The sequence below is a fragment of the Rhipicephalus sanguineus genome, chromosome 5, assembly GCF_013339695.2.
Source record: "Rhipicephalus sanguineus isolate Rsan-2018 chromosome 5, BIME_Rsan_1.4, whole genome shotgun sequence".
Lineage (NCBI taxonomy): Eukaryota > Metazoa > Arthropoda > Arachnida > Ixodida > Ixodidae > Rhipicephalus > Rhipicephalus sanguineus.
The window spans coordinates 206,568,799-206,596,749 of NC_051180.1; the positions used below are offsets into that span (position 1 = coordinate 206,568,799).

Genomic DNA, 27,951 nt, shown 5'->3' on the forward strand with positions numbered 1-27,951 from the left:
GTTCTATCTGAATGCGAATGCGTACCGATGAACTGTGGCAGCGCTAGCTGTACAAATATCATCCTTTTTTCTGGAGTAACGTTGTTGGAAGTGGTGCTGGTGTTTCTCCCTTTGGCTTTAGTCGTCATAGTGGCTTTCAGCTCTATCTAACGTTAGGGCTGCGGCACTCGCAGGCGCGGCGGCTCTGGTGCTTCGGTACCAGCGGACACGGCGGGCAGCGCACTCCGGTATCTGCCGGAAGGTGCGCAAGCACGACGTGTGGCACTACACGATGCCCATGCTGACTACCGAGTCGGCCTTCCGCCACGTGGACGTGAATGAGGACGGCACGCTTGACATTGTTTTCGGCTTTGGAACCGGTCAGTGCACAAAGTTTGCCGCGTGGACCTGGTGACAGAGCACGCGCGTGCAGGCCTGGACGCTTACCGGTACCCGTTGGTGGCGTGTGACGTCTACCTGCCCGCGGCTGGTGATCGAGGCTGTGGCGGCGGCCTGGCAGCGCTTGACGGCCGCTCGGGACACGAGCTATGGCGTATCTACGTGACTCACGAGCTGTTTGCGCTGAACTGCCGGCTGGACCTGGACGCCGACGGCGTGTGGGACTGCGTCGCCGGAGGCCGCATGGCGGTAAATTTCCTTTAAACATAGAGTATGCACCTTCTCAGTTACTGTGCTGCCGTTTTTCATCGACCATTATATGAAAGTCATAAGAGATGGTACGTTACACAACCAAGAGGCGCGGCGAGGTGGGGTAATAGTCAGTGTTGGGGTGTTACATCCGAAAACTATGATATGGTTGTGAGAGACGCCGAAGTGAAGGGCTCCGGATAGTGGGGTATGGGGGAAAACTAGGCTGATCCCTCCGTCAGAGGAACTGGTGTAACACGAAAGTGAAACGTGTCTTCACGGAAGTAGTTCTTACTGTGTAGTGATATATGAGGGCTTGTCTATTGGTGTTTGGTAGCTATAGCACCGTTTGATGTGAATGCATCCCACACTGATGCCCAGTTGCACATATCCATCGCGACGACTAAGGCCAACGATCATGATTTAACCATTGTGGCTAGATGCAGTTGTTAGCATATACCTGGACACACTTTATCATGAATCCAGCGCAATGATGACATCAACACGCACATAATAAACACTGGTACTCGATATTTACTATGCACTTCTTCAAAGCGTCGTTAATTAAGGAGAGAAACGTCATAGTGCGCGCTCCCGGGTAATAAGGTAACCTGCGCCTAGGCTCATGCATACACTACGGCTACTGCGCCTCAGCAACACGGGAGACAGAGGTTCATAGCATGATCCGCGAACGCGCACAGGCGTTCACGTCCCGCTGGCCTCTGGCTCGCTCCACCAAGGCATGATATTCGCCCGTCAACATCATTGCCTTTCTACAGCACCTATCGCAGCAGTTTTATTAGTCGGTGCTGTCGCACTCGTAGCAGTCGGCGGCGGAGGAACACCGTTGGCGCCTGTAGTAGCTGCACTACTCTGACAACGATTCGTCACACGCTAACAAGAATCGAAAGGCAGAGAACGTAACTGCGTCTAGGGCTACTTGCCGATTCCAGCGCGCCCAGTATTTCTGGCTGGTATTGAAACGCTTTAAATATGACCTCCGATATTGAGCGCAATCTCGGAGGTCATCGTTAACCACGCAGTTGAAGCATAACCTCTTAGACTGCGCGGAATCTCGGAAGCTATGCTTTAACTGCGTCGTCTCCAGATCGTTTCCTATCGGCGCTAGTAAGTGCCATCACGCATACACTACACCACTCACAGATGGCGGCACCGCACCACCCCGACTTGCCCCAACAACAGAGAACCCAGTGCGAGAGTGACTGTGTCAGAGATATAAGGCGCATTTGTAGGGAGTCGTGCATGTGCCTCGGTAGCTTAGTCGGTTGCACCCCGGGCGTTTGTTGTACCGACCGAGTGGTCGCAGGGTCGATTTCCGGCAGCGGAACTTTATAGTTTTTTTGTTACTTTCTCATTCGTTAGCGTCCATTTTATCAACGTCATATTTGTCACGGAAATACGTCACTGTAGTCTTGGTGGTACCCGGTGTAAAACAGTTTCGTGCTAATATAGTTGAATTAGGCCGACTGATAAGGCAGCCACGCGATAATACAACCGCGCGCACCGGCTAGAAATAGTTAATGCTGCAGCTGTGCAGTCGAGGTCAGGGGCGTAGCCAGGGGCTCGCATGGAAGACCCGTGCCCCCCCTCCCCAAAATGTTTGTCTCCCATGGGACACACAACGACACTCGACCACACTTACCTGCCCGGGCCCCATGTTGAATCAAGGGCATGCCTCCCTCCGAAAAAAAAAATCACAGCATATCCACGCAGTGAATGATGATGAGTGGGCGAAGCTGTGGAGGTTCATCGGTAAACCGTGAATCTTCCGTGAATTCTGCCCAGTACATCATCACCGACGTGAGATCGGGCGCGTTTATACTAAAGGGTCGATGAGTTATGACGACTTGCAGCACACTTTAATTTTACATGTACGCTGTGAATTTTCATTGTTTAGATAACCATTGCTTAGGAAACATCTGGCGTCTTTCGTCAAGCAGCTGGCGTCTTTTCGTTTTGCTTTAGAAACATCTGGCGTTCTTTCGTTTTGCTTTTACAAAACATCTGGCGTCTTTTGTTGGTTTATTTCATCAATCAACGGCGTTTTGAACAAAATTTTTATTGTTTAATCACGCACAGGAGAAATCTCACCAGGCACTACCTTGGAGGTAAAGAATGGCTGCTAATGGGAATGAGAGACAGAAGAAGTCGGCTTTTAGCTAACGCTGCGAATTTTTTATTGTTCAACAACGCACAGGAAAAATCTCCCACCGGCACCACCTTGCAGGTCAAAGCGTAAGACTGGTTACATACTACGCTACGAGGGACGAACGGGTGCCGCTATAAGGAGCTTCGCCCCTAAAAAGTTCTGCCTACGCCACTGGTGGAGGTGCCTGCTTACGTGGTTTAAAAGGGACAGCCCACGTGCTGTCCCGGGCTTGGCTCCTTGGCCAGGGCCCAGAAAGTCTCAAGTTCTATTCATTGCCGAAGGGGGCAAGAAAATCGACCGCGCAGCTTCTGAGAAAAAAAGTGCCTTCCCTGAAAATGCTGTCCGTGTTAACGCAAAATTTCCTGTTATAGGCGCCTGATTAAGCACAATAATAAAAAAACAAGATGACTATCATTCAGATCAGTTCCGATCAATTAACTTTATTGATTGCCCTGTGAATAGGTGGGATGGGCCTGGATCCCGCCTAGGCTTCGGCCAAGGGTTGCTGGCCCTTGGCGGCTTCCTTGGCTCGCTGGACGGCCCAGAATTGGTGCTCCAGGTCCGAGCTGAGCAACGCAGACTCCCAGCGCGCGCGGACGCTGTCGCTGTTTAAGGCTGCATCACGGCTACTGTTTATTATATCTGGACATCCCCATAGTATATGCTCGAAGGTGGCTCTAGAGTCGCAATGTCTGCACTTGTCTGTCATGCATAAATCTGGGTGCATTATATGCATGATACCTGGACTCGCGTGGGATCGGGTTTGTAGCTGCCGCCATTCGACAGACTGTTTCTTGCTTAATTTCGGGTGAGGCGGTCGGAATGTATGCCTCTGCATTCTATCGTGTACTGTAATTTCGTGAAATGTGGTCATTCTATCTTCCCACTCCCACTCACCGGTATTCCCTGAGGCGGCATTAATCGATACTCTGTCTGTAAGCCCTCAAGCCATGCGGTGCACCGCCTCATTGCTACCGTCTGATAGTGTGTGAGCGGGTGTCCATATCAGATGGACACTTCTTTCTTAATAGTATACCTTGCTGGGCTAGTTGGTTCATAATCTTCGAAATTGGCTAGCGCGAAATTGACAAGGACTAAATCTTCAAAATGGGCTAGTGCGAAATTGACAAAGACAAGTCCTTGTCAATTTCGCGCTAGCAAATTTTGAAGACTTTTTTCTTCATTATTACCGAGATTTAGAAATCGCAGTGCCTCTGGGGAGATTCGGCCGCTTGCGAAGTTTCGTATCGCCTTCTGCGAATCACTGATGATCACGTCCGCTTGTGTTTGTGCTATGGCTAATGCGACAGATATTTCATCTGCGGTTTCTACGTGTGACGTACTGACGGTAGCACTCGTCAAACATTTTCCCTCATAATTTATCACCACGGCTGTGTAGGCGCGCTTTTGTCTATGTAGCTGCATCTACGAACACGGTGTCCATGCTGTTACCAAATTTCTTTTGTATATCGCACGCTGTTGAGTCCCGTCTGCCCTGATGGTGGGCGGGATGCATATTCTTGGGTATAGGAAGTACGGTTATCACGCCTCTAATATGTCTGGGCATATCTACCTTGACCCCATGTTGGGTGTGATAAGTAATACCTAGCCGATCGAATGTTTGCCTGCCTGTTTTAGTTTTGGACAGGCGTTCGTATTGTGCGATGCGCTGTGCCTCGATAAGCTCAACCAGTGTATTGTTAAGACCTAGCTGCAGTAGGCTATCGTTGCTAGTGGTGATGGACAGTCCAATTACTTGCTTGTATATTTGCCTGATCAAACAGTCTAATTTGTATCTTTCTGACGAATGCCACCGTAGGTATGATGCTACGTAAACTATTTCGCTTATTTCAAACGTTTGGCCTAGCCTAAGCAGATTGCCTTCTTTCTCAGAAGTTCTCAGAATATAGCAGCCGGTCATCTTAGTCAGCATTGCAGAGCCTGTGGTTGTGTACCTTCACTTGATAATTGCATCGTCATCGGTACTAGCAACAATAAGGCAACCCGTGAGATTATCGAGGCAGTGGAAATTGCGAAAGCGGGAGCTTCTTGTATCACCACAGCATCGATTGACCTAACGGAACAAGAGGCTTGCATTCTTAGACAAAACGCAGTGGCGTGGCTCCACACGTGCCAATGTATAGTTTTTTAAGCGCTTTAATCAGCCTTCTGCTGGTCCCAAGTTTAATCGCATTTGATTTTGCTTTGTTGGCCCAGCCAGGACTCTCAGCGCCTGCGCGCACTGTTCATAGTATATGTTCCGCCTCTGTTGAATAAACATTCTGTTGGAAGTAAGTGCATCGTCCAGTCTTCACTTTCTTCGTCCATGTCTTTTTTGTGCGCCACAAGTTTCACCATGCCTTCTTTCATCCCGCTATATTTGTTGGCGATGCGTTTAAGTAGCCGCCTGATTTGAGACGTTACGTCGTCTAATTTGCGTATGGTCTGTCCATTGTGGCCGTTACTTTCAATAATGAGTCCCAACACTCTGATCCTGTCAACCTTGGGTATGAATTTACCATCCGCCGTAGTGAGGCGAATTTCTAGGTTATTCTTTTTCTCGTAATTGTGTGGTTTTTGGCCACGTCGTGATAGTTTATACATGAGCAGCTCAGATTTCTGCGCCGAACACGCCGGTCCGGTTCCTGATAAGTATGGTTCGACTGTTTCTATCGCACGTTGTAATGTATTTTCAACTTGTTCATGACTGTTATCGCTCACCCATAGGGTAATATCGTCAGCATAGATGGTATGATGGAGGCCGTGGATTTCCTGTACATTTGCTGGTAAGCCGGTCAGAGCGAGGTTAAACAGCATCGGAGAGATTACTGGCCCTTGGGGTGTACCTGCGCTTCCGAGCTGTAGTTCCTTGGACTCAGTGTTTCCAATCTTAATACGTGCTTTTCGGTTAGCTAGGACGTCTCGAATATAGGTGTATAATCGCTGGCCTAGGCCTAGCTCTGTTATTCTGTTTAATATTGTGTCGTGCATAACACTGTCAAACGCTTTCTTTAGGTCTAATCCTGGGATAGCTTTGGTGTTTTGACTTGTGTTATCTGTGATTCATGTTTGAGTTGGAGCATTGCATGCTGTGTAGACAAATTTCTCCGGAAGCCCAACATGGTTGGCGGAAGAACGTCGTTGTCCTCGAGATAGTTTGTCAGTCTTGTTAGGACAACGTGTTCCATAAGCTTTCCCAGACAGGAAGTGAGCGAGATGGGTCTCAAGTTCTCCAACTGTAGCCGCTTGCCTGGTTCAGGTATTAGAATAATTTGAGCAGTTTTTCATTGTTGTGGTATTGTGCCTGATTCCCAGCAGTCGTTAATGTACTTGGTAAGTTGTTCTAGAGGAGTATCATCGAGATTTCGGATCATCTTGTTTGCTATACCGTCTAGACCTGGTGCCGAATTGGTATTAGCCTTTTGTAAATAAGCTCCTCTCAGCTCCACTCAATGATCTCTGCGTCTAGTTGTGCGTTTTCGGTGCCTGTGTAATGTGGGTGTATTGCTGGCTTATCCCGAGATAAATACCTTGCGGCTATTTCATCTATAAAAGCTTTTTCGGTGTTTTCATATGCGTGTAATATTTTGTTTGTGTTTTGTCAGTACGTGCCAGTACGTGGCTTTAGTGTCCTCGGTACTCCAAGGGTACTTCACAAGGTTCCAGGTTCTGGATAACTGTTTATCCATAGAGGTGCATGTTTCCTCCCATTGTAGTATGCAGAGCTGTTGCGCGTGTGTTTATATGTATCTGTTAAGCCGAGCTAGCCTTCGTCACAGCGTCCTGTTGTGTCTCTTGGTTTTCCATCTTCTCAGGAGACCTTCTTTCGCTTCCCACATATGTAGGAGTTTATTGTCTACCCGTTCCATTTGCGCTTCCTAGGGAATGATGTGTGTTGCTAAGTTAACATCCTGTTTAAGCTGCGTGCTCCAGTCCACTATATCAGAGATAGTATTATCCTTTTCATTGGGAATTAGTCTGAGTTTGTCCCAGTCTGCGCTTTTGAGTTGTTGGCCCTTAGACTTGCGTGGCGCTGCTTTTAATAGTGATTTCGAGGATACTGTGATCGCTGCCTAGATTTTGTAGCGTGCTGAGTCATTTTGCATCCTTAATGTTCTTGGTAAAGGTGAGGTTTGGCATTGTATCCACACTAACACTAGACCCTTGCCTCGTAGGGGTCAAAGGGTCTGTGATGAGAGTAAGGCCCTGTTGTTGTGCATCTAGCCATAGCTGTCTGCCTTTGCGGTCCTGAAATTTGTATCCCCATGCCATGTGGTGAGTGTTAAAATTCCCCCAATAACTAAGGCTCTCCCATTGGCGATATAGAGGGTCTTGCAGAGAAGTGATCGGAAATTGGGATGTCTATTTCTTGAGTTGCTGTAAATATTAAGGATAAATAAGCTTTGATTATTTTTCCCAAGAGGTGTTAACTCGATTAATAAATTGTCTACATCCGCAATGCCTGTATCACGCTGTACGACCGTGTGGTGACGTTTAAAAAAGAGTGGTGACAACTCTTGCCTCCCCGTCGGCACTACAGAATGATCTGTACCCAGATAATTTGGCCTTACAGTGTGTCTCCTGTAACGATATAACATCATGATGTTCCTTATTAATTAGGTATTGATGTAAGTTGGATCTTTTTCTACCGTAGCCTCGGCAGTTCCATTGCCAGATAGTATTCGCAATGCCCACGAACTATAGGTGGCGCGCCGTGCTTTTCAAGATGGCGCCAGGAGGAGGGTCAACCCGTTTGTTAGCATAGGAACATATAGTACGTGCGGACATACGGCCCGTGCCACTTTCACCGGATGAAGTCTTGAGCTCTGCTGAATTGGATATGAGACTAAACTACTTTCCCAAACCATGGAAAGTGCTAAGTACTCGCCACCTAATTATTTGCTGTGGTCTGAAAGGTTATATTTCAGCTCCGTTACCGTGCATAACGATGCTTTGCGAAATCCTGTGCGTGCTACATAAAACTGCATGAACTAAAATTGACGTATGAGCATAACGGCACTCCGAGGTAGTACGTACCGAGCTTGCCTGACGGATTCCATTCAGTAGCGCAATTGTGTCACAGCCATGCTGAGACTCTAGCCGTGTGCAATTCACTTCACTCGCATGTTGCAGGCTCGATCAGCACGATCGAAACACGAATATCGAAAAGAATGCACACGTATCCTTTTCGCAACGTCGAAGAAGTTAGCCGAAAGGCGTGGATTGTGGCTTTGACTGCACGTTCCAACGCTCTAACCATTTCGCTTATCTGGTCGAGCTCGAGCGTGTTCGCGGCATGCGGCGCTCCATAATATCCACAATAATTGATACGTGCAATGCACAAGAGGAACTATGCTTTTATTTTGATCTCGCTCAAGGATATTATACATTGAATACAATCAAAGTGACTTACGAGCGTGAAAGAAGAATAACGCACGAGGGGACGTGAAGTGGGACTCGCTCCTCGTGAGTTAGCAGCTGATCGTTCGTCGCTGTCACTCTCGGTGCCTTCACAGTCTTCTACGTCCAGTGAAAATCCTCGTCGTCAAGATGGTTTCTTTCAACATCACTGCTGAAAGCAATCTGAAGAATTTCCTCCGCCGAACAACTTCGACCACTCCGCGTCACCACGTTTACAATTACAGAGACGTCTGGGCGCGGAGAACATTTCGCTGATTTCGCTCTCAGATCGGTCAACGAGCAAATCGTTTGCAGTGTGCTGCCACCTATCAACAAACGTACAAAAACAAGCGGCGCAGCGCTGGCTATGAAACCAACACACTGGCGAAGGACGGCGTGGAAAGCGTTCGCTCCACGAAAGGTGTGGAGCAGACGCGTCCTCGAATGATTGAAACGTCGCTCGCACGATTAGTAACAGCGCTTTGCTGACAAAGGATGGAGGCATATTTTAATGTATCGAAAACTTGAGATCGCTCAGTTTTACAAGAGCACATCGCGAGCCGGCGCGACCTCCCGCGTACTGTGTTATGGGATTCATGCACTACAAGAAACACTGACCAATGCTACGTACAAGTAAAACAGGGTGAATTTCAACTGAATATGTCAGACGATAACATTTAACTAACCTACGTGGCAACAGAAAGCCTCGCGAAGCTGATAGTATGCGTACGATGTGGGCTAGCATTGAAAGCGCGAGTCGCCACGTATTTTCACGAAAACTTCGCGCCTCGCAAGAACGAATCAGATTTCTCGTGTCACGGAGGGCCCGGTTTGTTCACTGATGCAGGGAACATGCCAAGTCGTAGTGTTCCTTCCTTGCCAACGCGTTAACACTGAGGTTAGCACAGCCGAACAAGGGAGCGACTGCGTAGTGCTGCCATTTTGTCGTCTACTAACCCTCCTCGAGAGGACGCTCCTGAATTCCGCTTGGCGGCGCGACAGTCTATGGGCATTGCGAATAACGGTCGTGTCGATCCATGGTGGCAGTTACGGTTTTCCGGTCCCCTGCACCATAGATGTCGAGGGTCTCATATATGGCCTACTGGTTGTTTTGGTGAGGCCGCCTCCACTGGTTTGAAGTCCCCATGTCTTCATACAAATCTCAATATAGGTTAATCTAGTAGCTATTGTGTTTAATTGTTGTTGTATTTGGGTCATAATAGCCTGTGTAACTTGCAGGGTAATTTATGCAGCCATGTCTTTAAAATTTGTATCTAGGATATCTATTTTGTCTTCTAGACTGTCAATTTTTCTGTCATGCGCATCCTGTCTTTTTTCTATCTTTTTCTTGGACTTAGTCTTTTTTTTTCTGTGATCATCTGGTTATCATCTGTGGCTTTGCGTTTGGCTGGCGTGTTAGCCTCTTCCTCCATGTCTGTCACTTGTTCTTCTATGCTATATATAGTGATACCTCGCTCGTTTTTAAGAGTGGTGTTTTCTGCCCTCAATCTACTGTTTTCTTCTTCTAGAGCTACAATCCGTTGATGATGCTGTAGCATAATTCGTTAATTTCTGCTAGTTCTTTTTCCAACGCTTTGTTTCTAGTGTTTGATTCAGCCTCTGCCTCTCCGCGTGCGCTCCGGAAGCCACGTCAGCCCAGCTCACCTGTAATGGGGGTCTGGTGTTATAGTTTCCGGTTATGCCTTTGCTTTTATCAGTGGCTTGGGGTGGTTGGTGGGCTTGACACTGCGGAGTGTGGACCCTGACCTTGATCGATTGCTGGAGCGTGACCTGCTCCTGACGCTTGTGAGGGAATCCGATTTGTTCCTGCTGGCTGTACTTGGGCTTCTTTGCTTGCCAACGTAGTCGTATTCCACTTGTTCTTCTATCCTGGCACGTTCCCATCTTCGTCGTTTAACGAGGTATGGAATCCGATACCTGGCTTGGCAACCTTTCTCCCCGGTCGGGTGGGCTTTTCCACACGGGTGGTCTTTTCCCACGTGAACGCTGTTTCAAACGCTAACTGACGGTGCAAAAGAGTGACACATGCCTTTCAGTTCTTTTTGTCTATGGAGACGAAGGCGAGCTTTTTACGAGCTCTCGATGATGGTTTGAACACGATAGTTTTATTTTTTCATTGAAAGAGCATTGCTAGTTCGCTGTCAATAAAGAATATTGATTTCTGTACTCACTTGTGAATTCTTTGTACTGGTTTAAGCACATGTCCTTTAGTTTCTTGTAAACCTTGTACACAGCCGTACAGCGTTCCAAAGGCCTCTGAGGTATGCAGCCGGACGTATAAACGCACTTGAAACAAGCGGCCAAAAAAGTAGTAGGCGCATATTGTCTTACGCGCGTCCCGTCCTATTTCACAGCGTCGGCGTATGTGCACAGAATACGTAAAAAAAAGAAACTAACAAAGCCGCCATTTTCACGCGATCGCATTAAACAGCTCGTTTCGCAGAAATTCCGGTGCCGGTGTCAGCGTCGTTGGTTCTGAGCGAAAAATTTGCGTGGTCCGTGAGAGAAAATTCGAGATAGATGCAAATAAATAAGTAATAAAATGCACTGGGGCAGCTACATACTAGTGGTGCCAAGACTGAGGAAGCGGCGGAGCTCCTCCTTCATTCCTTGCTCCTCGCCCTTGCTTTTCTTTCCCACATCTTGCTGGACTATACTATACTATACAAGACTGTGCTATATATACTTTACCCTTCTCCTCACTCTCACCACTCCTTTCTATACTACACTGTGCATGGCTCTCTTTGTTTTTTCTCTTTTTCTGTATGTTTTTGTGTATCTATTTCACTCTCTGTCTGTAACTGTCTCTATCTTTCTATATTTTTTCTTTTTCTATCTGTTTCTCTCTATGCATCTCCGGGCTCGTTCTCTCGCCTTCTATTGTTTTCTTTCTTTGTTTCTCTCTTTCTTTCTATGTCCATTTCTTTCTCTTTTTATCTTTTTCTCTCTTTTTTCGTTTTCATTCTACATATTTTTCAATTTCCCTATATCCCTTTCCCTCTCTCTCTGTAATCTCTCGCCTTCCATTTTTACGCCGGACCAATCGGCACACGTGTTCTGGGAGCGAAGTAGAAAATGAGGAAGAAGACGAAGATGAAGTATAAGACGAAGAGAACGTGTGCCGGTTCATAATGATGATAGCTTTAAGATTCAGCAGACTCATTACGCACCGCCTGAACAGCTCCGCGGTTAAGAAATTCGGTTCGAGTGGAAATCGATCCGAGGCCTCCTACGCGGAGGGCAGGTGTTCTAGCACAGAGCCACGCCAGTGCTTGAAACTGCTTCCGGAAACGCCCTATACGAATTTCATGTAGAGCGAGGAGTCTCCTTAACGCATGTAATGTTGCGCGGCATAGGCGTGGAATCAGGCCAGGCGCCAGTGCATGTGAATTGCACGAAGACTGGGGGTTTATACTCCCACCCATTAAAATCGCTCAGGCATTTAATCATCATGAGCAGCAATAGCATCGACAAAGTGAGCAGCTGCGTAGGTTCCCGTGTTGGCTTACGGACGCGTAGTTGTTACCTCGCTGATCTGAAAAAGGAATAATTATGGCGTAAGGGTCACTTCACAATTGTACTTGCAGCAGGCATTGTAGGATAGTTTTATATGGCTTATATTACGCGTACAGACGTTCCCTTTCTTGAAGCACGGATGAGGTGTTGACATAGGAGCGATACCGATTGAGAAGGCGATGCGAAAGCGGCCAGATTACGCTATTGCGTTCTACTCTTGAGGCGAAGCTCAGGCGTTCTGAAACTTTTTGTACATAAAAAAAAGGCTATACAAAGCAATTATCGTTCCCGCTTCCTGTTTGCGCCGCACCATCTCTTGGTTGCCATGGGTAGTTCCATATGCTACTGCTGCTCATTTATCCTACCGTTCTTAAAGTTTCCCTTCTATAAACTGGTTATTTATGCTATGCATTGGCTGCCCGGAAGGATACACGCTGCAACTCCGTCCGGCCAATAGCTGCCGGCTGCTGGATTTCGCTGCCCCAGCTGCCTCGAGTCCATAGGGCGTTCACCGACCCTTCCGTGTGAGTGGTCACGTAAATAAGTTTGTTGTGCTTTGAGGCCTCAGTGGTCATTGGTTTGACTACGGATGGGATGCAAGCCTAGGCACCGCGGTAGGAGACACTTTGAAAATTAGGTGCTATTTGATACTCCCTCATCCACACACACAATCACACAAGCAAGTACTCACCACTACACCTCGCAAACAGCGCTCAATAGTAATAGTTTATTGCACGTAGTAGAACCCATATATGTAAACGACGATACGCATGTCGAAAGGGCACTAGTGAATCAAAATATACATGAGCAACCACAGAACCCACCGAAGATAACAACGAAAAGAAAAAAAAAACGGATATAAGCCCGCAAATTCTTGCATCAAGAAAAGCCATCTCCGTCGCAAACAACGACGCAGATGGTTCGATAGGACACTGATATTTGTTATTTTCGATAAAGAAGGCTTCTAACAAAACACGCGCAGAAAATCCAGCGCTTCTTTCAAGACTCGACCCGCCACGGTGGTCTAGTGGTTATGGTGCTCGACTGCTGACCCGCAGGTAGCGGGATCGAATCCCGGCCGCGGCGGCCGCATTTTTCGATGGAGGCGAAAATGTTTGAGGCCCGTGCACTTAGATTTCGGTGCACGCTAAAGGACCCCAGGAGGCCGAAATTTTCGGAGCCCTCCACTATTGCGTCTCTCATAGTCATATCGTTGTTTTGGGGCGTTAAACCCCAACAATTGTTATTATTATTCTTTCAAGAGCCTGCGTGTCTGAAAACCGTACGTTTAGCCACATGCATGAAGCATGCGCAAGAAGATGTGCATATCTGTCCTCTGTTTTCTTTATTTTACAGCGAAAGCTGTTATGAGATCACAACAACGGCCGTTTTTGGCGCCGTTGTTGTGCGCCGCCGCCACTGGTGTCCGTAACTGTTATCGCGCGAAATAAAAAAAACGAAATAAGAAAAAATATCCAGGGTGGAACGCGGTTCGAACCTCGGCTTTCTGCCTGGGAGCCCAGTATTAAACCATAGAGCCATGCCGATGCTTTTTTTCTTGTTCTGTGTCATGTTGTATATTACATACGTGCGTAATTACCATACATAGCGAACAAAATGCTCAAGGCGGCCTCTACAAGCGTACAACAAGCATTACACAAAAAGAAGTATAAAGTAACTCTGTGTACTAAAAGACTATTAATGCAGCATTTCAAGAAGAGTGGACAACAGTCTGCATGAAACTGTAATTGCTGATAAAAGTCTTGTAGCTGAAGAGCCATTTTAATGAAATGCAACCGTGATGATACCATATGGGTTCCGCATGCCTGTCTAACATGCGAGTTTTCCATAAACTGTGCATACCCATTAGTAAGAGCATGTCCACAGGCATAGAATTGCTTTTTGGTGGCACGAGATAACGTATACTCTAAGAATTTATATCGTGTTGTTTCTTTTCAAAGCCATTTGTAGTACTTCTCAAAAGAGTATGGCATCTTGACAACTGATGAAGCAATGTTCATAGTTTCCGGAACTTCACAGAGGCGACAGTTAACTAAAGTTACAAAGATGCCTTTGCTGCTTAACGAGGTTTTTACAGGCAGCGTCTCTGTATGCACTTTGTAGAAGAATGTCTTGGACATTGGTGAAATAGGCATTTTCTTCACATGAACCAGTATGTCGTGTCTAGGCAATCCAACATATAGACAGCTGTACAAATGTCCAGGAAATCAGATATCTCACTGGTGGTTCGTTTTTTTCTATTTTCGGGACTGTGCTCTTCCGCTGCTTCGAACATTTTTACAAGTGAATCTCGTCGATGTTTTACCAAGTTTAGTGGCACTGCCGCTCGATGAAAAAATTGGCCGCGTATCTGCGTGCTTCGCTGCAAAGGTCGTCTAAAGACGATAAAAGAGGCGCTCCGTGAGATATGGACGCCATCTGGCAATACGTCGGGAAACATGAGTGCTGTGTTGCGGGCTGGTACTCCCGGCGCAGCAGCAGGCGAAGACCGGCGGTGACCAACGCGACCGGCGGGGACGCCAGCCAGCCCGAACACGCGGTTTGGGCGACGCGCCGAAGCAGAAATGTCCGCACTGAACGAGTACTCTCCACACACTCTTTTATTTACACGTGTCCTGGGTAAAACAGGAATGCCAGAGCGGCGCCCCATGGCCTTCGTACAGTGCAATACTCAACCGAAACCGAAACACAACAATGAGTTCGTGCAGAGGGCACGGAGGAAGACAAGTTTCAGCTCTGGCGTCTTTCGTTAAGCAGCTGGCGTCTTTTCGTTTTGCTTTTAGAAAACATCTGGCGTCTTTCGTTGGTTTATTTCATCAATCAACGGCGTTTTGAACAAAATTTTTATTGTTTATTCACGCACAAGAGAAATCTCACCAGGCACTACCTTGGAGGTAAACAATGGCTGCTAATGGGAATGAGAGACAGAAGAAGTCGGCTTTTAGCTAACACTTACACTTCTACTTCTACTAACGTTTCCTACTGGAACATGCCGATGGCTGCTAATGGGGAATGAGAGACAGAAGAATTTGGCTTTTAGTTAACGCGCACGCTGCGAATTTTTTATTGTTCAACAACGCACAGGAGAAATCTCCCACCGGCACCAGCTTGCAGGTCAAGATCTGGTACTAGCGTTAAGACTGGTTACGCACTACGACGGGGACGAACGGGTGCCGCTTTAAGGAGCTTCGCCCCTAAAATGCGCGGCTTCCAAGCGAAGATCGCTCGTATGAAAGGAGCACTGCAGGCCCTTCAAGAAAAAGTGGATCAGGCTGAGGAGCGCGCGCAGTTTTATGAAAATAACACGGACATTGCCTGTTTTATGAAGTGGCTCAATGGTGCTGCGCAAGGTGACAAGACTGCCGAGTTCGCTAGAAACCAAGTCCGCAGTTTCTCGACGAAGAAGCCCCAATACAGTGACGTCATTCTAAGGGAATGTGCAGTTTGGAAGGCATGCTTCAGCAAGAGTTATGAGCATGCAAGGTCCAGAAATATCTTTCAGCTCCCTTGTCGCTCAACGCTCCAGAAATATGCAGGCCATTTAACAGGTGGAATCGGCGTCACTTCGTTGATAAAGGAGTGGCTGTGCATTGAATTCAAGGGTCCCAGTGTAGAGCAAAAATAAGCGTTCTGCTCCCTGATCGTTCACGAGATGGCCATACAGCAGAGGGTCATGTACGACCGACAAGTCGACAAACTTTTTGCTTTCGTTGACCGTGATGAAGAAGAGCACTCAACAGCCGTACTCCAAGTGGCAAACCGATTACTATGTTTTGTAATAAGAGGCTTGTCAACATCATATATTATTCCTGTCGGATATTTTTTCACGATATGTCTGAAAGTTGACCAGCTGTTCTCTATGACCATGGAAGTGCTGAAAATGGACTTGCGGGGTGGACGACCACGCCATGGAAGTCTGCAAAGTTTTCATCAGAAAGCTCTTACGAACGCTTCTTGCCAACTCGGTAGGAAATGTTAATACGTCTGTTGAGCGTCTGGTACGCTTGGCGCAAAAACCTCTCGCCAGGAAAGTGCTGCGCCTGTGATTCTAATAACACAGTGACCCTTTTTTCAGGCACGTGCAATAAAGCAATTATGACTCCCCTGATGTTCACAATGCTTTTGTTTCTAAGGTGTGACCAACACTAATTCCGGAAATACAACCGCACCTGTCAATGAGCGACTCTCCTGTTGATAAAATAACTGCAGCACAAACATACATTATCGAGGGTGAACAGCGCAACGGCAACAAAAGAGAGAAAACATGAAGCGAAAAATCGCAACTCGCACGAGCAACCACCTCAGATAAAACTAACACTTGCTATATTTAGGTTGAAGCATCGCCGGCGCACATTCGGTAGGACGATCACCAATATAGTTAACGCTAAAGCAAGTTTATTGTAACCCTTCAACAACTAAAAAGCGCATAGCAGCTGCGCTGTCAAGCCGCGATCCGCCGCAATAATTCCAGCGCTCTCGCTTTCGGCCTTTCGGATGGATGGATGGATGCTATGAGCGTCCCCTTTATGACGGGGCGGTGACAAGTGTGCCACCAGGCTCGACAAAAAAAAAAAAAAACCTTTACTCTTCTTTTTCTTAGTGTTGGCTTAGTGTCTTTACTTCAATTAAAACTATCTTACTCCAGAAAAAAAAGAAAACAAGTTTTCAGCTCCGTTCCCTGCCCTTTACGGCAGAATGTCCTTATTCTTTTTCAAAATTTATTTTTGTCCTTTCTCTCGCGGGTGTGTTCAGCTTTCCATTGTCTATAAAACCCAAGGCGTCATGCAGGCTCGTGACCAAACGTACACCTGGGTGGACATCTCCACATTCAATCAGAACATGTTCCGCCATTTCCTTATCTTCACCGCGGCACGTGCATTGTTCTTCTTCTTTACTGAATGTCGCTTTATAACTACCCGTTCTAAGGCAACCTGATCTTGCATCAAACAGTACAGCGCTTGCCCTTGAATTATCGTAAAACGCCTCCCTCATTATTTCATTTTTTGCCCTTTCGGTAGTTACTCAAAGCCGGTTTTTTCTCCATAGCTGCCGTCCAGTAAATACTGTCCTCTTCTCTGACTCTGACTTTTTGCTTAACGCTCTTTGTTGACATATTGCTTACACTACCAGCCGTATATTTACCAGTGAGCCTCCTAGTTCTTTTTCTCCACTGTGTGTCCACGCTCTTCCTATACAAATAACGGAACACCTTCTCTGCCGATCTACTCTCCTTTATATTCCTTAGCCTTTCTTCGAACCTTATTTTGCTCTGAGCCTCCCTCGCCTCAAAACCTGCCCATCCCATATCGCCCTTTACAGCCTCATTTGCCGTCTTCCCGTCCTTTGATTCAGTCCTTTGATTTATATTCATTCCCGATTGCACGTCTGCCCTCATGCACACCACTGAGTTCCCAAAAGTAAGTGCCGCGCGGACGACCACCAGGGGCTCCCCCACTGGTGGCGCCGCGGCGGCAGCCAGGAGCACTAGGCGCCTGGCGCAGTATCCGCTCCACGCGGCAGGCCGCACCGTGTGTTTTTCATCGAGCGGCCGTGTTAGTGGTATCTGCTAATTGTGCCTCGCTTCCCTATTAGCAAGGATTCATGCGTGAAGTGTATGCGTTTTTTGAAGTCAGATTCTGTAATGACTATTGATTCTGTAGTTGAAGGAAATATCAATACAATGCCAATGCTTTTTTCTTTAATGTATAAAAAGATGACCTATTATTACAGTGAACGGCGCACTACATAATTTTGAAACTCCGTTGCAAAATAACCTATAGAGGCTTCATGTCGCGAAGAACGACATTAGCATATGTAATATAGCGTCATAGAAGGGTAAAATAACAACCAGGCGTCACAGAACGTGAATTCTGTAACCAGGCGCTACACAAAGCGAATTGCGCGACGAGTGGGTCGTTGAATGCTTCGAACCCATTACAAATGGCGCTGCCATAATTATTCATCGCCTTCAATCAATCAATCAATCAATCAATCAATCAATCAATCAATCAATCAATCAATCAATCATTCAATCAATCAATCAATCAATCAGGATTTATTTTCAGCTTCAAAAACACTCAATGAAGCTTGGTGGGTACTGGCAAAAGATCACACCATCTCCCGTTAAAGGGGACCATGAGGCGATGCGAAGCAGCGTTTCGGCATGTCGAGCCCCCGTTTCAGAGGGGTAGTGGAGAGGGGGAGGGCAGAGGGGTAGTGGAGAGGTGAAAGAGAGTGGAGAGGGAGAAATGGAGCGGAGAGGTGTGTGGAGGAGGTTTGCGCATGCGCAGTAAGGGTGGTCACGCCGCACACCACCGGTTTGAACTCCGCCATAAGATGCTTCGCATCTATAAAGCCGGAGATCAGGCTTGACAGGGTCCGAAACCCCGGGCTTGGGAAACGTGGCATACAGAGTGTACAGAAAGGGCAAACGGGCACATGTCAGTTCTTTTGACTGGTACATCATAAATAAACTAGCAACTGAAAAAAGGCAATGTTGTAGGTATGTACACAGCAGCGAATGAAAGAAAATATGTACATAAGAAAAGAAAAGAAAAAGGCACGGAAGATTGAGATGCACTCGATACACATACTTTTGTCATCACACAGATGCGAATTAAGTACTCGAAATTGTTACGTATGTTACTCGGAATTATTCAGTAGTAACGGTAACTGGTATTTTAACATCTGAGTTCCGTAACTTTTCACGTTCTGGGCAACCTCCAGACTTCACGTACCCTTAAAGTGCAAACATGTTCAGCGCGACTTAGCCCCGACGATTTTGTGAAAAATATGTCATTATTTTTCGTAGCTGATGTGTAGCGTTTGTTTAAAATTGTGCGATAGAGTTCATTCACTGAAAATAAGTGCGGAGCCTTGAAAATTGGTTCCGTGTGTGCGTCGTATGCGGCACTAACGAAGTTTTGAATGGCTTTCTCTTGAAGTTTGTGTAATTTCTGAATGTTGTTTTTGGTGGTAGTGCCCCAGACTAAGTAACAATAAGATACGTTAGATAAAAAGAATGACTTGTAAATTAACAACTTTATGTTCTGTGGAAGGACGTAAGGAAATTTGCATAATATTCCTACAGTTTTCGAAAGTTTAATTAAGGTGGCATTCAATTGATCTGTCCACGTCATATGTTCTTCAAAAATGACTGCCAGGCTTCTTGCAACGTGTGATAATTCTACAGTTGACGTACCTAAATTTAGACTTTGTTATATTCAGTGCTTTGTTCTGAGGCCGAAATAAAACAGCTTTCGTTTTTGCCGCTTTTAAGTTCAAGGAGTTGGCGATACTCCAAGTTTGAATTTTACTTAGGACTACGTTGCCTTTTTCTATGAAGTATGAAAGGTAAGGTTCTGTAACAAAAATACTTGTATCGTCTGCGTAAATGATCAATTTAGTATTAGCGCACATATTTACTGCATATTCACATATATATTAATGAGCAATGGGCCCAACATGCTATCCTGAGGCACAGCAGCATTAATTGGTCTTCAGGCATAGCATCGACAAAGTGCACATAATGCCGTGCAGATGTGTAGCAGGTACCACGGTTCTCTGTAGAATAACGAAAAATGACAAAATGGCTGCTTCTCTACATCACAACTATTATAGTGATTTATAGCGTAGTCGGTACCTCGCAAGTGCACTTGTATTGGTTGCCGTGCAAGCCCATAAGGCCCTCATGATTCAATTCCTCAGGGTCTCATAAGGTTATTTCGCTCTCTCTCTCTTCTACTCACTTTAACATATGTTATATAGCGTGGTGGGAGAATGAAATAACGACCGGGCGTCACACAACGCGAATTACATAACTAGTGGGTCGTTAAAGCTTCCAACCCATTGCATAGGGCTCAGCCATAATTTTAGGGGCGAAGCTCCTTAAGGCGGCACCCGTTCGTCCCTCGTAGTCGTAGTCGTAGTCCGTAACCAGTCTTACGCTTTGACCTCCAAGGTGGTGCCGGTGGGAGATTTTTCCTGTGCGTTGTTGAACAATAAAAAATTCGCAGCGGTAGCTAAAAGCCGACTTCTTCTGTCTCTCATTCCCATTAGCAGCCATTCTTTACCTCCAAGGTAGTGCCTGGTGAGATTTCTCCTGTGCGTGATTAATCAATAACAATTTTGTTCAAAACGCTGTTGATTGATGAAATAAACCAACGAAAGACGCCAGATGTTTTGTAAAAGCAAAACGGAAGAACGCCAGATGTTTCTAAAGCAAGAGGAAAAGACGCCAGCTGCTTAACGAAAGACGCCAGATGTTTTCTAAAGCAATGGTTTTCTAAACAATGAAAATTCACAGCGTACATGTAAAATTAAAGTGAGCTGCAAGTCGTCATAACTCATCGAACCTTTAGTATAAACGCGCCCTATCTCACGTCGGTGATGATGTACTGGGCAGAATTCACGGAAGATTCACGGTTTACCGATGAACCTCCGCAGCTTCGCCCACTCATCATCATTCACTCCGTGGATATGCTGTGATTTTTTTTTCATCATTGTTAGCCGTCGCATCAACAAAGTGCACATGATACTTGATTGAAATAAAAGGACGACCAAGAGTCGTCCTTTTATTTCAATAAAGGTCACATTCATTCATTCATTCATCTTCGACACGCCCACTGCTGCCTTCGTCAATGTAACAACGCCGTGACAATATACAGTACAGTAGGTAGATGCATCTACGCACACTGATCACAATTTCACTATGTTCCTATTCTGCATGTATACGTAGTGCTAAACGCTCTAGCGATGCAAGCAAGCGAAAGCGAAACTGGAACTGAACTGCGCTGCAAGATGCTGAACTACTTGCGTAGTAACACAAATGTGTGGATGCCCCGCCTTCGTAGCAGTAAAGTTTGGAGTTCTTTACCCGCGATACGATAATCGCGATTCAGCCAGAGGCTGATCACCAGGCTTGTGAAGATTCGTCACCGAGGTGCCCCGTCAGCGACGGTCGTGGTGGCGATTTGCAGGCAGAGGCTCGGAGATCAAGGAGAATTAAAGCAGTTTATATACAGATGGTTACAAAAACAACATATCTACAGCGTATTTACAAAGTCAGAGCGTCTACGTTGGACATCGTCCACACCTCGGGAGACCCGAGTACTGCCTCGCAGTAACACCGCCTTGCTCAGACTGACCTACTTCCCACGGTCGGCCTCTTTTCCTCCTTCTGAGCACCCCTTTCCCCAATGCGGCCACGTGGTCCCGCCAACTCTGGCGCGCCAGTTCCTAGAACCCATGCGGCCGCACCCGCGGAGGGAAAAGCGCCCCACCGAAGGGATGACGTACGGTGTTCCAAATGAGGTCACCTCCCGAGTTGTTTTCGCGGTAGCACGCACTCGGGGGAAGGGGAGGGGGGGTGCTTTCAAGAAACGACGCCGGCACGCCGCAACCGGCCACCGACTGCCTTCCCTCGGCGCCAACTTGCCCCCGTTGACAGATGTCTGTAACCCCCACGCCGTCCCCCTGTTCACGCGGGACACGGTGCCGGCATACTGGCGCCAACGGCCCTCCCCCAGCTCTCTGTTTTTTCCCGAACCTTACACGCCCCCCTTAAGATTCACATAAGAGGCCAAGGCGTCTTATGGGAACAACAACGAAACAAAAAAAAAGGTTTGGGAAACCTTAAGTCCTCCGTACTCGGCTAAGGGTTAATGGCCCTTCGCAACGCTAAACATATAAGCACCACGACACTTGCGCCAACACGCTCTCGATTTTCCACAAGAAAAAAAAGATGGAACACGGCAACAATGTCTAATGTTGCGTTAGGCGGCAATGAACACAGTGGGCCAGGGTCTCCAGTTACAGGGGTGACCCGGCGAATGTAAACAAGAAAACAAATAACGTTCATGTACGTCCATCCACTGCGCACACACACTTCCACCTCGCAGTTTGTGGGTGACACGGTTTCAGAGGCGTGCAAAACGCGTGCACAAAATGTCAACCGCGGCACGGAGCTCACAGACTTAGTTCCGTATTGCTGGTGCACAAAGGGGAGCACTCCCCCTCTTCCGCCGACTGCCCTGCACTGTTACTCGGATACCGACACGCATTTGGCACGCGCAACACCGTCCCCTCGTTGACATGGGCGCTGCCCTTTCTGTGATGTGCAGAACGTTCTAGCCCTGGAGCGCCAGCGACTACCGTGTTACCTTTGCCCCGTCGACGTCGCCAACGGTGTCTGCCGCGGACCCTACCCGGTCCCTTCCGCTTAGGGAACATTTTTCCGGAGCACTGTTCGTCGAACGCTAACACGGCCTCGCTCACTCGAACACCCGACGGCTTCGCCCGCCTGTCAGGCTGCGCTGCGTGCGCGGTCTGTTGTCTCACTCTGTCCGCCTCCTTAAGCAACGTCCACGCTTCCTCGGACAACAAACAGTCAGTGCGTGCCCTTAGTTTGTTCGTCAGCGCGCACAACACCGGCACTGCTGCCTTACCATCCGCGAAGACTCCTGTGCCACGCGCCAGCGCCAGCGGCAGCATTGTCAGCTTTGCACGTACCTCTTCCCCGAACGCGGAGATCAGTGTAATTGACCCGTGCGGCTGCACAAGCTCCGGCGGGACTACGCTCTCCCGGACAACCGTGACGTCAGTGCCCGTGTCTAGCATGGCGCGAACCCCAACGTCTCGGCAACATAATCCGATGGGCTCACGTTCATGCCCTCCTGTAACTATCGCCGTCGCCGATACGCGTGCGGACAAACCTATCCTTTCCTGCGAGCCAGACGCCGCGGCGTCGTGATTTTCCACTCGCGGGCAATCCGCCTTCAAGTGCCCATGCACACCGCATAGGAAGCAACCCCGCGCCTTTGTGGGGTCCCGCGCTCGTGGTTTAGCCCGATCCTGTGGCCCCGTGGTCATTGTCTCAACGATTTTGCGTTCCGACCTTTTGACACCGCTGTTTTCGCCTTCCGCTTCCTCGAATGTTATGACTGACGCCGCAATTTCGTGGGCCTTGCGCCAGCTCCCTCCCTCTTGGAGCGTTACATATTTTAAGGCGGCCTCCGACAAGCCGTCTTTCATCTGGTCCGCGGTGAAAAGTTCGAGTAGCTCCTCGAAGGTACTCACGCCTCTCGCCTCCACGTAACAACGCAAGTAGCTCTGCAGCCTGGTCGCGAACGCGCGCCACCCTTCTGCCGCTCGTTTCTTCGCCCTATGGAACCGGCGGAGGTATTCTCCGGCGGAAAGCTTCATCTCCTCGAGTACCGCGCCCTTCAGTACCTCGTAGTCCCTATGCTGTGGTGGTGCCAAGCGCGTCGACAAAAATGGGATTCTTTCCTCAACAAATGGAAAAATAATCTGGCCCCACCAAGCTTTTGGTACTTCGTACCCCTCCAGCGCGCTCTCGGCAGCCTCAAACCATACCGGGACCTCGGCTTCCGTCGGGAACATTGGCAGCACACTGCTAATCAACTTTGAAAAGTGTCGCATTTCACCGTGGCTCTCCTGCCCTCCGTTACCGCGCGGAGTCGGCCCGGAGCCACGTTGTTCTCTTGCAATTTCTAGCTCTAACTCCCTCAATCTGATTTTCATTTTGAGCACCTCTACTTCTGAATGGCTCTCTGGCTCCTCCAGACCGGCGGCCTCGTTTCCGACCTCCTCGTTGTGGCGCCAGAGTCGCCCATACCGCTGGTCGTGCGTCTATCTGGATTTAGATAGGCGAGCCGTGTTTCCATTTACACCCCCACCTAGCCTACTCCGAACACGGTGCACAGGCCCAGGCGGAAGAAGAAGAGCACTCACCCGTCGAGACGACCGCTGTGTAGCTCCTGTCCTCCTCTCCGCGCTGGTTTTGCTGTAGCCCTCCGCTTCGATCCGCCGGCGCCCGGTGGATGGCTTGAAACGGGCCAGCCGACCCCTACGACTGTCTCCTGGCGTCCTTAGGACCCTGGTCCTCGTGCTGCACTGCTTTGCTGAGGCCGCTGCTTTCTCTCCGCCCGCGCCGAGTGCTCGACACGGAATCTTGACCCGCTGCCGAAGCGTTGCCTCCCCTTCACAGCCTGTTGAATCCCTTCGCCGTCGCGAGATGCTTGAAGAGATCCCACCGCTGCCACCAGTAAAGTTTGGAGTTCTTTACCCGCGATACGATAATCGCGATTCAGCCAGAGGCTGATCACCAGGCTTGTGAAGATTCGTCACCGAGGTGCCCCGTCAGCGACGGTCGTGGTGGCGATTTGCAGGCAGAGGCTCGGATATCAAGGTGAATTAGAGCAGTTTATATACAGATGGTTACAAAAACAACATATTTACAGCGTATTTACAAAGTCAGAGTGTCTACGTTGGACATCGTCCACACCTCGGGAGACCCGAGTACTGCCTCGCTGTAACACCGCCTTGCTCAGACTGACATACTTCCCACGGTCGGCCTCTTTTCCTCCTTCTGAGCACCCCTTTCCCCAATGCGGCCACGTCGTCCCGCCAACTCTGGCGCGCCAGTTCCTAGAACCTATGTGGCCGCACCCGCGGAGGGAAAAGCGCTCCACCGAAGGGATGACGTACGGTGTTCCAAATGAGGTCACCTCCCGAGTTGTTTTCGCGGTAGCACGCACTCGGGGAAAGGGGGGGGGGGGTGCTTTCAAGAAACGACGCCGGCACGCCGCAACCGGCCACCGACTGCCTTCCCTCGGCGCCAACTTGCCCCCGTTGACAGATGTCTGTAACCCCCACGCCGTCCCCCTGTTTACGCGGGACACGGTGCCGGCATACTGGCGCCAACGGCCCTCCCCCAGCTCTCTGTTTTTTCCCGAACCTTACAGTAGCCTTCGCTCCAATGCTAAGATAAGTTGTCGCCGAGTATCCGCGATGCGCAGCGCCTATCGGGGCGCCACTGAAAGCCGCGTAGCGGCGGCCGTTGGAACCGCATGCGGGTCGCGTAGCGGACGCCTCCTTTCACTGCGAGCATGACGCAAGTGCGCGCGTGCATTTGCCGCTTGTGCGCGTCCCTGATAATTACTTTTGCGGCGACAGTGTGCGCAAAGGAGCCGCGCTTTATAATAGTGGACATGTGTCCGATGTAACAGCTGTGTGGGACGACAATGTCACTATACGCGCCAAGTGTTTACCACAGACAAGCGTCAACAAGCTTCCTTACGAAGTGGAGCTCATCGTAAGTACACCGCTTTCTTTACAACGTCCCGATCACTAATGCATGCATGCGTTGAGGCATGAACCAACGTTTTTTCTCGACACAGTAGCTTCGTTTGCGTGCCATGTGTTTATATAGTAGATTTTGAGGGAGCGCTGTCGCGCCGGCGCATGGATTTCACGGGTGCGGCCACGCGAAGGGTCAGAGTTGGTAAAACTTTGAAACCAGCACGATAAACTCGTGAAAAAATATCTCGGCGGCTTGATAAAATGCCGATTGCAGATCCTGGAGTTCTTTGTGGGTTCCCAGGGGCTCCCATCCTCTCTGAAATGTTCATAAGGTTACAGAAAAGTGGAAGAAGCAAGGAATTAATTAAAAGAATACATATTTGCAATATTCACAGTTTGAAAGCAAATGCTAAAAGTGGTCATATATATTGCTTGAAAACCAAGCGCTTTACTGAAGTCCATGCAATTTCACACACAAAAAAGCAACCAGTAGCTAGCACCACTAGCAAGAATAAAAAAAAAAACACACGAAACTTTGAGGATCGACCCCAAGCATTGGGCATGCAAAATTTTTTTCAGGTGTGATATAACTACAATGAAGCAGCACCAACATATACTCACCAATTACATGCTAAAGAAAACAGCAACCAGTAGCTAGCACCACCAGTAAGAATAAAGAAAAGAAAGCACGTAAGTTCCATAATCGGCTCCACTCAGGCGTGCGCAGGGTTCCCCATCAAAGGGGGGGCAAAGGATCATCTCAGCGCCCCCAGGCCCGACTAAGTTAATGCAAGGGGCAGATTTTGCGCCGCCCCCCCCCCCCCCCCCCTCTTAGGCAAATAGGAAAGCCCCCACGTCCCGTGAGCACGCCTATGGCCCCACTCATAACACAGCTTGTGTAAAGCGAATGAGTAATAGTGGGATACATCAAGGGTGTTTTTTATTAGCATGAAGTCATGTTACGAGGCATTCAAAGGGAGGTTGAATCGGTTGAATGTCCTGTCAAAAGCCTTCAGTGCGAACAGGTGCCATGTTTTGCAGCCAATATGCATACAGTTGAGGCGAGCGCACAGCGAACATTCTGCACCGGTGATCGCATTCCAGTGCCATCATTAGGTACAATGCAGCCCATTTCGTGCAGCGCACGTGTGATTCCACGGCGCTTTTGTAAAGGAGCCGCCACCTGCCCCACATTCTCTGGCATAGCGCTTCGCACCATTCGTTTTTCAAGAGAGCCTAGGCATCGCGTCTTATCAGTGATAACAACCTCATGTGCATTGTAGCGTCTACAATGCAGGCGAGGCGACAAATATAAACGTAGTAGCGTTCGCTGAAGACGTAGCGACATAAATGGAGAAATAAAAACACGGTAATCGTTCCAACACGGCCTAAACAAAGTGGGATTGCTTACCTTTTGCTTCGGACAGCCACAATCCACCGCCGCCGTCGCTCTCGCTCATGAAATAGCACCGGAAACATATAAAAGTGCGTTCCTGGCGAGTTTTTGTATGTGTTTGAGCAGCCGACAACGCAGCAGCCATTTTTCAACATCGCTGAAGCCCGAGAGAGTCGTTAAATCACGTTGAAAAACACATCCATCCGTGCACTCGCATAGACGCTCGCTGAAACACTGTTCGCCGGGCCCCGCAAGCGCTTCCGAGCCATGGCGGCAGATGGCGTGGTCGGCGCTTTGCGCATAAAGCCCCTTGATCTAGGAAAGTAACGACACTCTCCTCCACGCGCGCGTTTCCTCCTCGATTCTCCTCGCCCGCCGCCAGCGCGCTCTGCGCACAGCACCATTTTTCGCCGGCGCTCCCGCGGGCGCGCCGTAGATGCGCCGTAGAAATCAATGAAGGCGCGTGATGTCGGGCCGCATTCGCGCCCCGGTGCTGTAGAAAACTTTGAAGAATGGTGATAACATGATCGAGAACACTGAAATGAACGTTTATTAAAATATTAGTTTCTTTCGAAAGCCGTGTAAATGGGGCATGCTAATTTAAAAGGAGCTTTATGCAGCGTTCCATGATGCAGATGTTTTTTCTGCCACATGATAACATGCTTTACATTTACATCTGATATAGTTTAGCTTGCGTCATGTACACCTGTGTCTGGATTATTTGTCCCTTTCCTGTGTGCGCATGTGCAACTCAGGTACTTACAGCGTCGCATCTTGAAATGACTTCGTGGATAATACCTTGTCCATCCATGTGTTATCCGACGTGAAAGTAGACTTGCGCGGTGGTCTCCAAACTGAACAAGACGCTTTCGCAGTGTCAGTACGATCAAGCGGCGCCAACAGCAACTCATCTACCGCAATACCAGAAGCGCCGGAGAAAGATTTTTCAGAATAGTATTTTGGCGTTCGTGTCAAAGAAACTAGCACTCGGTTTACCGTTGAGAGGAGACATTCCGTACGAATGTCAAAACACATCGATGCGATGACTTTGGCTCGTGTTACATGAACAGAAAGAAACTCTAAAAAAAAATGCAGAAGGGTGATTTTAAAGCATTTGCTATCAGAGCGAGAATTCTCGGCCTCTGCCTCGAAGCCGATAACGACAGCAAATGAGCGCAATCAGTAGAACACACCCTGCACGTCGTCTCCGCGAGAAAACCAAATTATAATCGTCTCCCAGTTATGCGTGCGTGGAATCGAAATTCAAAAGCAAACTGACGAACTGAAAAGAAAAAGTATTGTTAGCAAGCTGGCGCTGCTCATCTACAACACCGTGGGACTGCATTCTTTCATTTTAATCTTTCACTCATTCTTTCATTCATTTAATTCTTTCAGGGCCTGCATTCGTTGCATTTTGGTGGCCGAAGCGCATATCAAAGTAAGCTGGAAGAATAACGCCTTTGCAAGCCGCTGTTCCCATTTTCAGTAAAACAGACAACTTATCCTGCAAGAATGTTACAGCGCGGAAAAAGAAACGAACGGGCGAGTAGAGGCCACACGGATAAGCGCTGAATTGTACGTGAGGTTTATTTGGGAAAGCACGCATATTAGTAGTCACAATTGTAAATCTGAGCAAGGAAAATAGGAAAGCACAAACACGGCACGAAAAAAAAAACAACTGATTACTAAAGTGAGTCGT

At 48.2% G+C, this 27,951-nt stretch overlaps 1 protein-coding gene across 1 annotated transcript in view; it reads left to right on the forward strand.

Annotated features, from left to right (window-relative positions):
- The first annotated feature begins 210 nt into the window (after positions 1-210).
- Positions 211-27,951, forward strand: part of LOC119395191 (uncharacterized) — a 33,530-nt gene continuing 5,789 nt past the window's right edge. The window contains exons 1-2 of the mRNA XM_037662470.2: positions 211-359; positions 413-627. Of these exons, the coding sequence (XP_037518398.2) occupies positions 272-359; positions 413-627 (303 nt within the window). The 5' untranslated portion in view covers positions 211-271. The remainder of the gene's footprint in view (positions 360-412; positions 628-27,951) is intronic.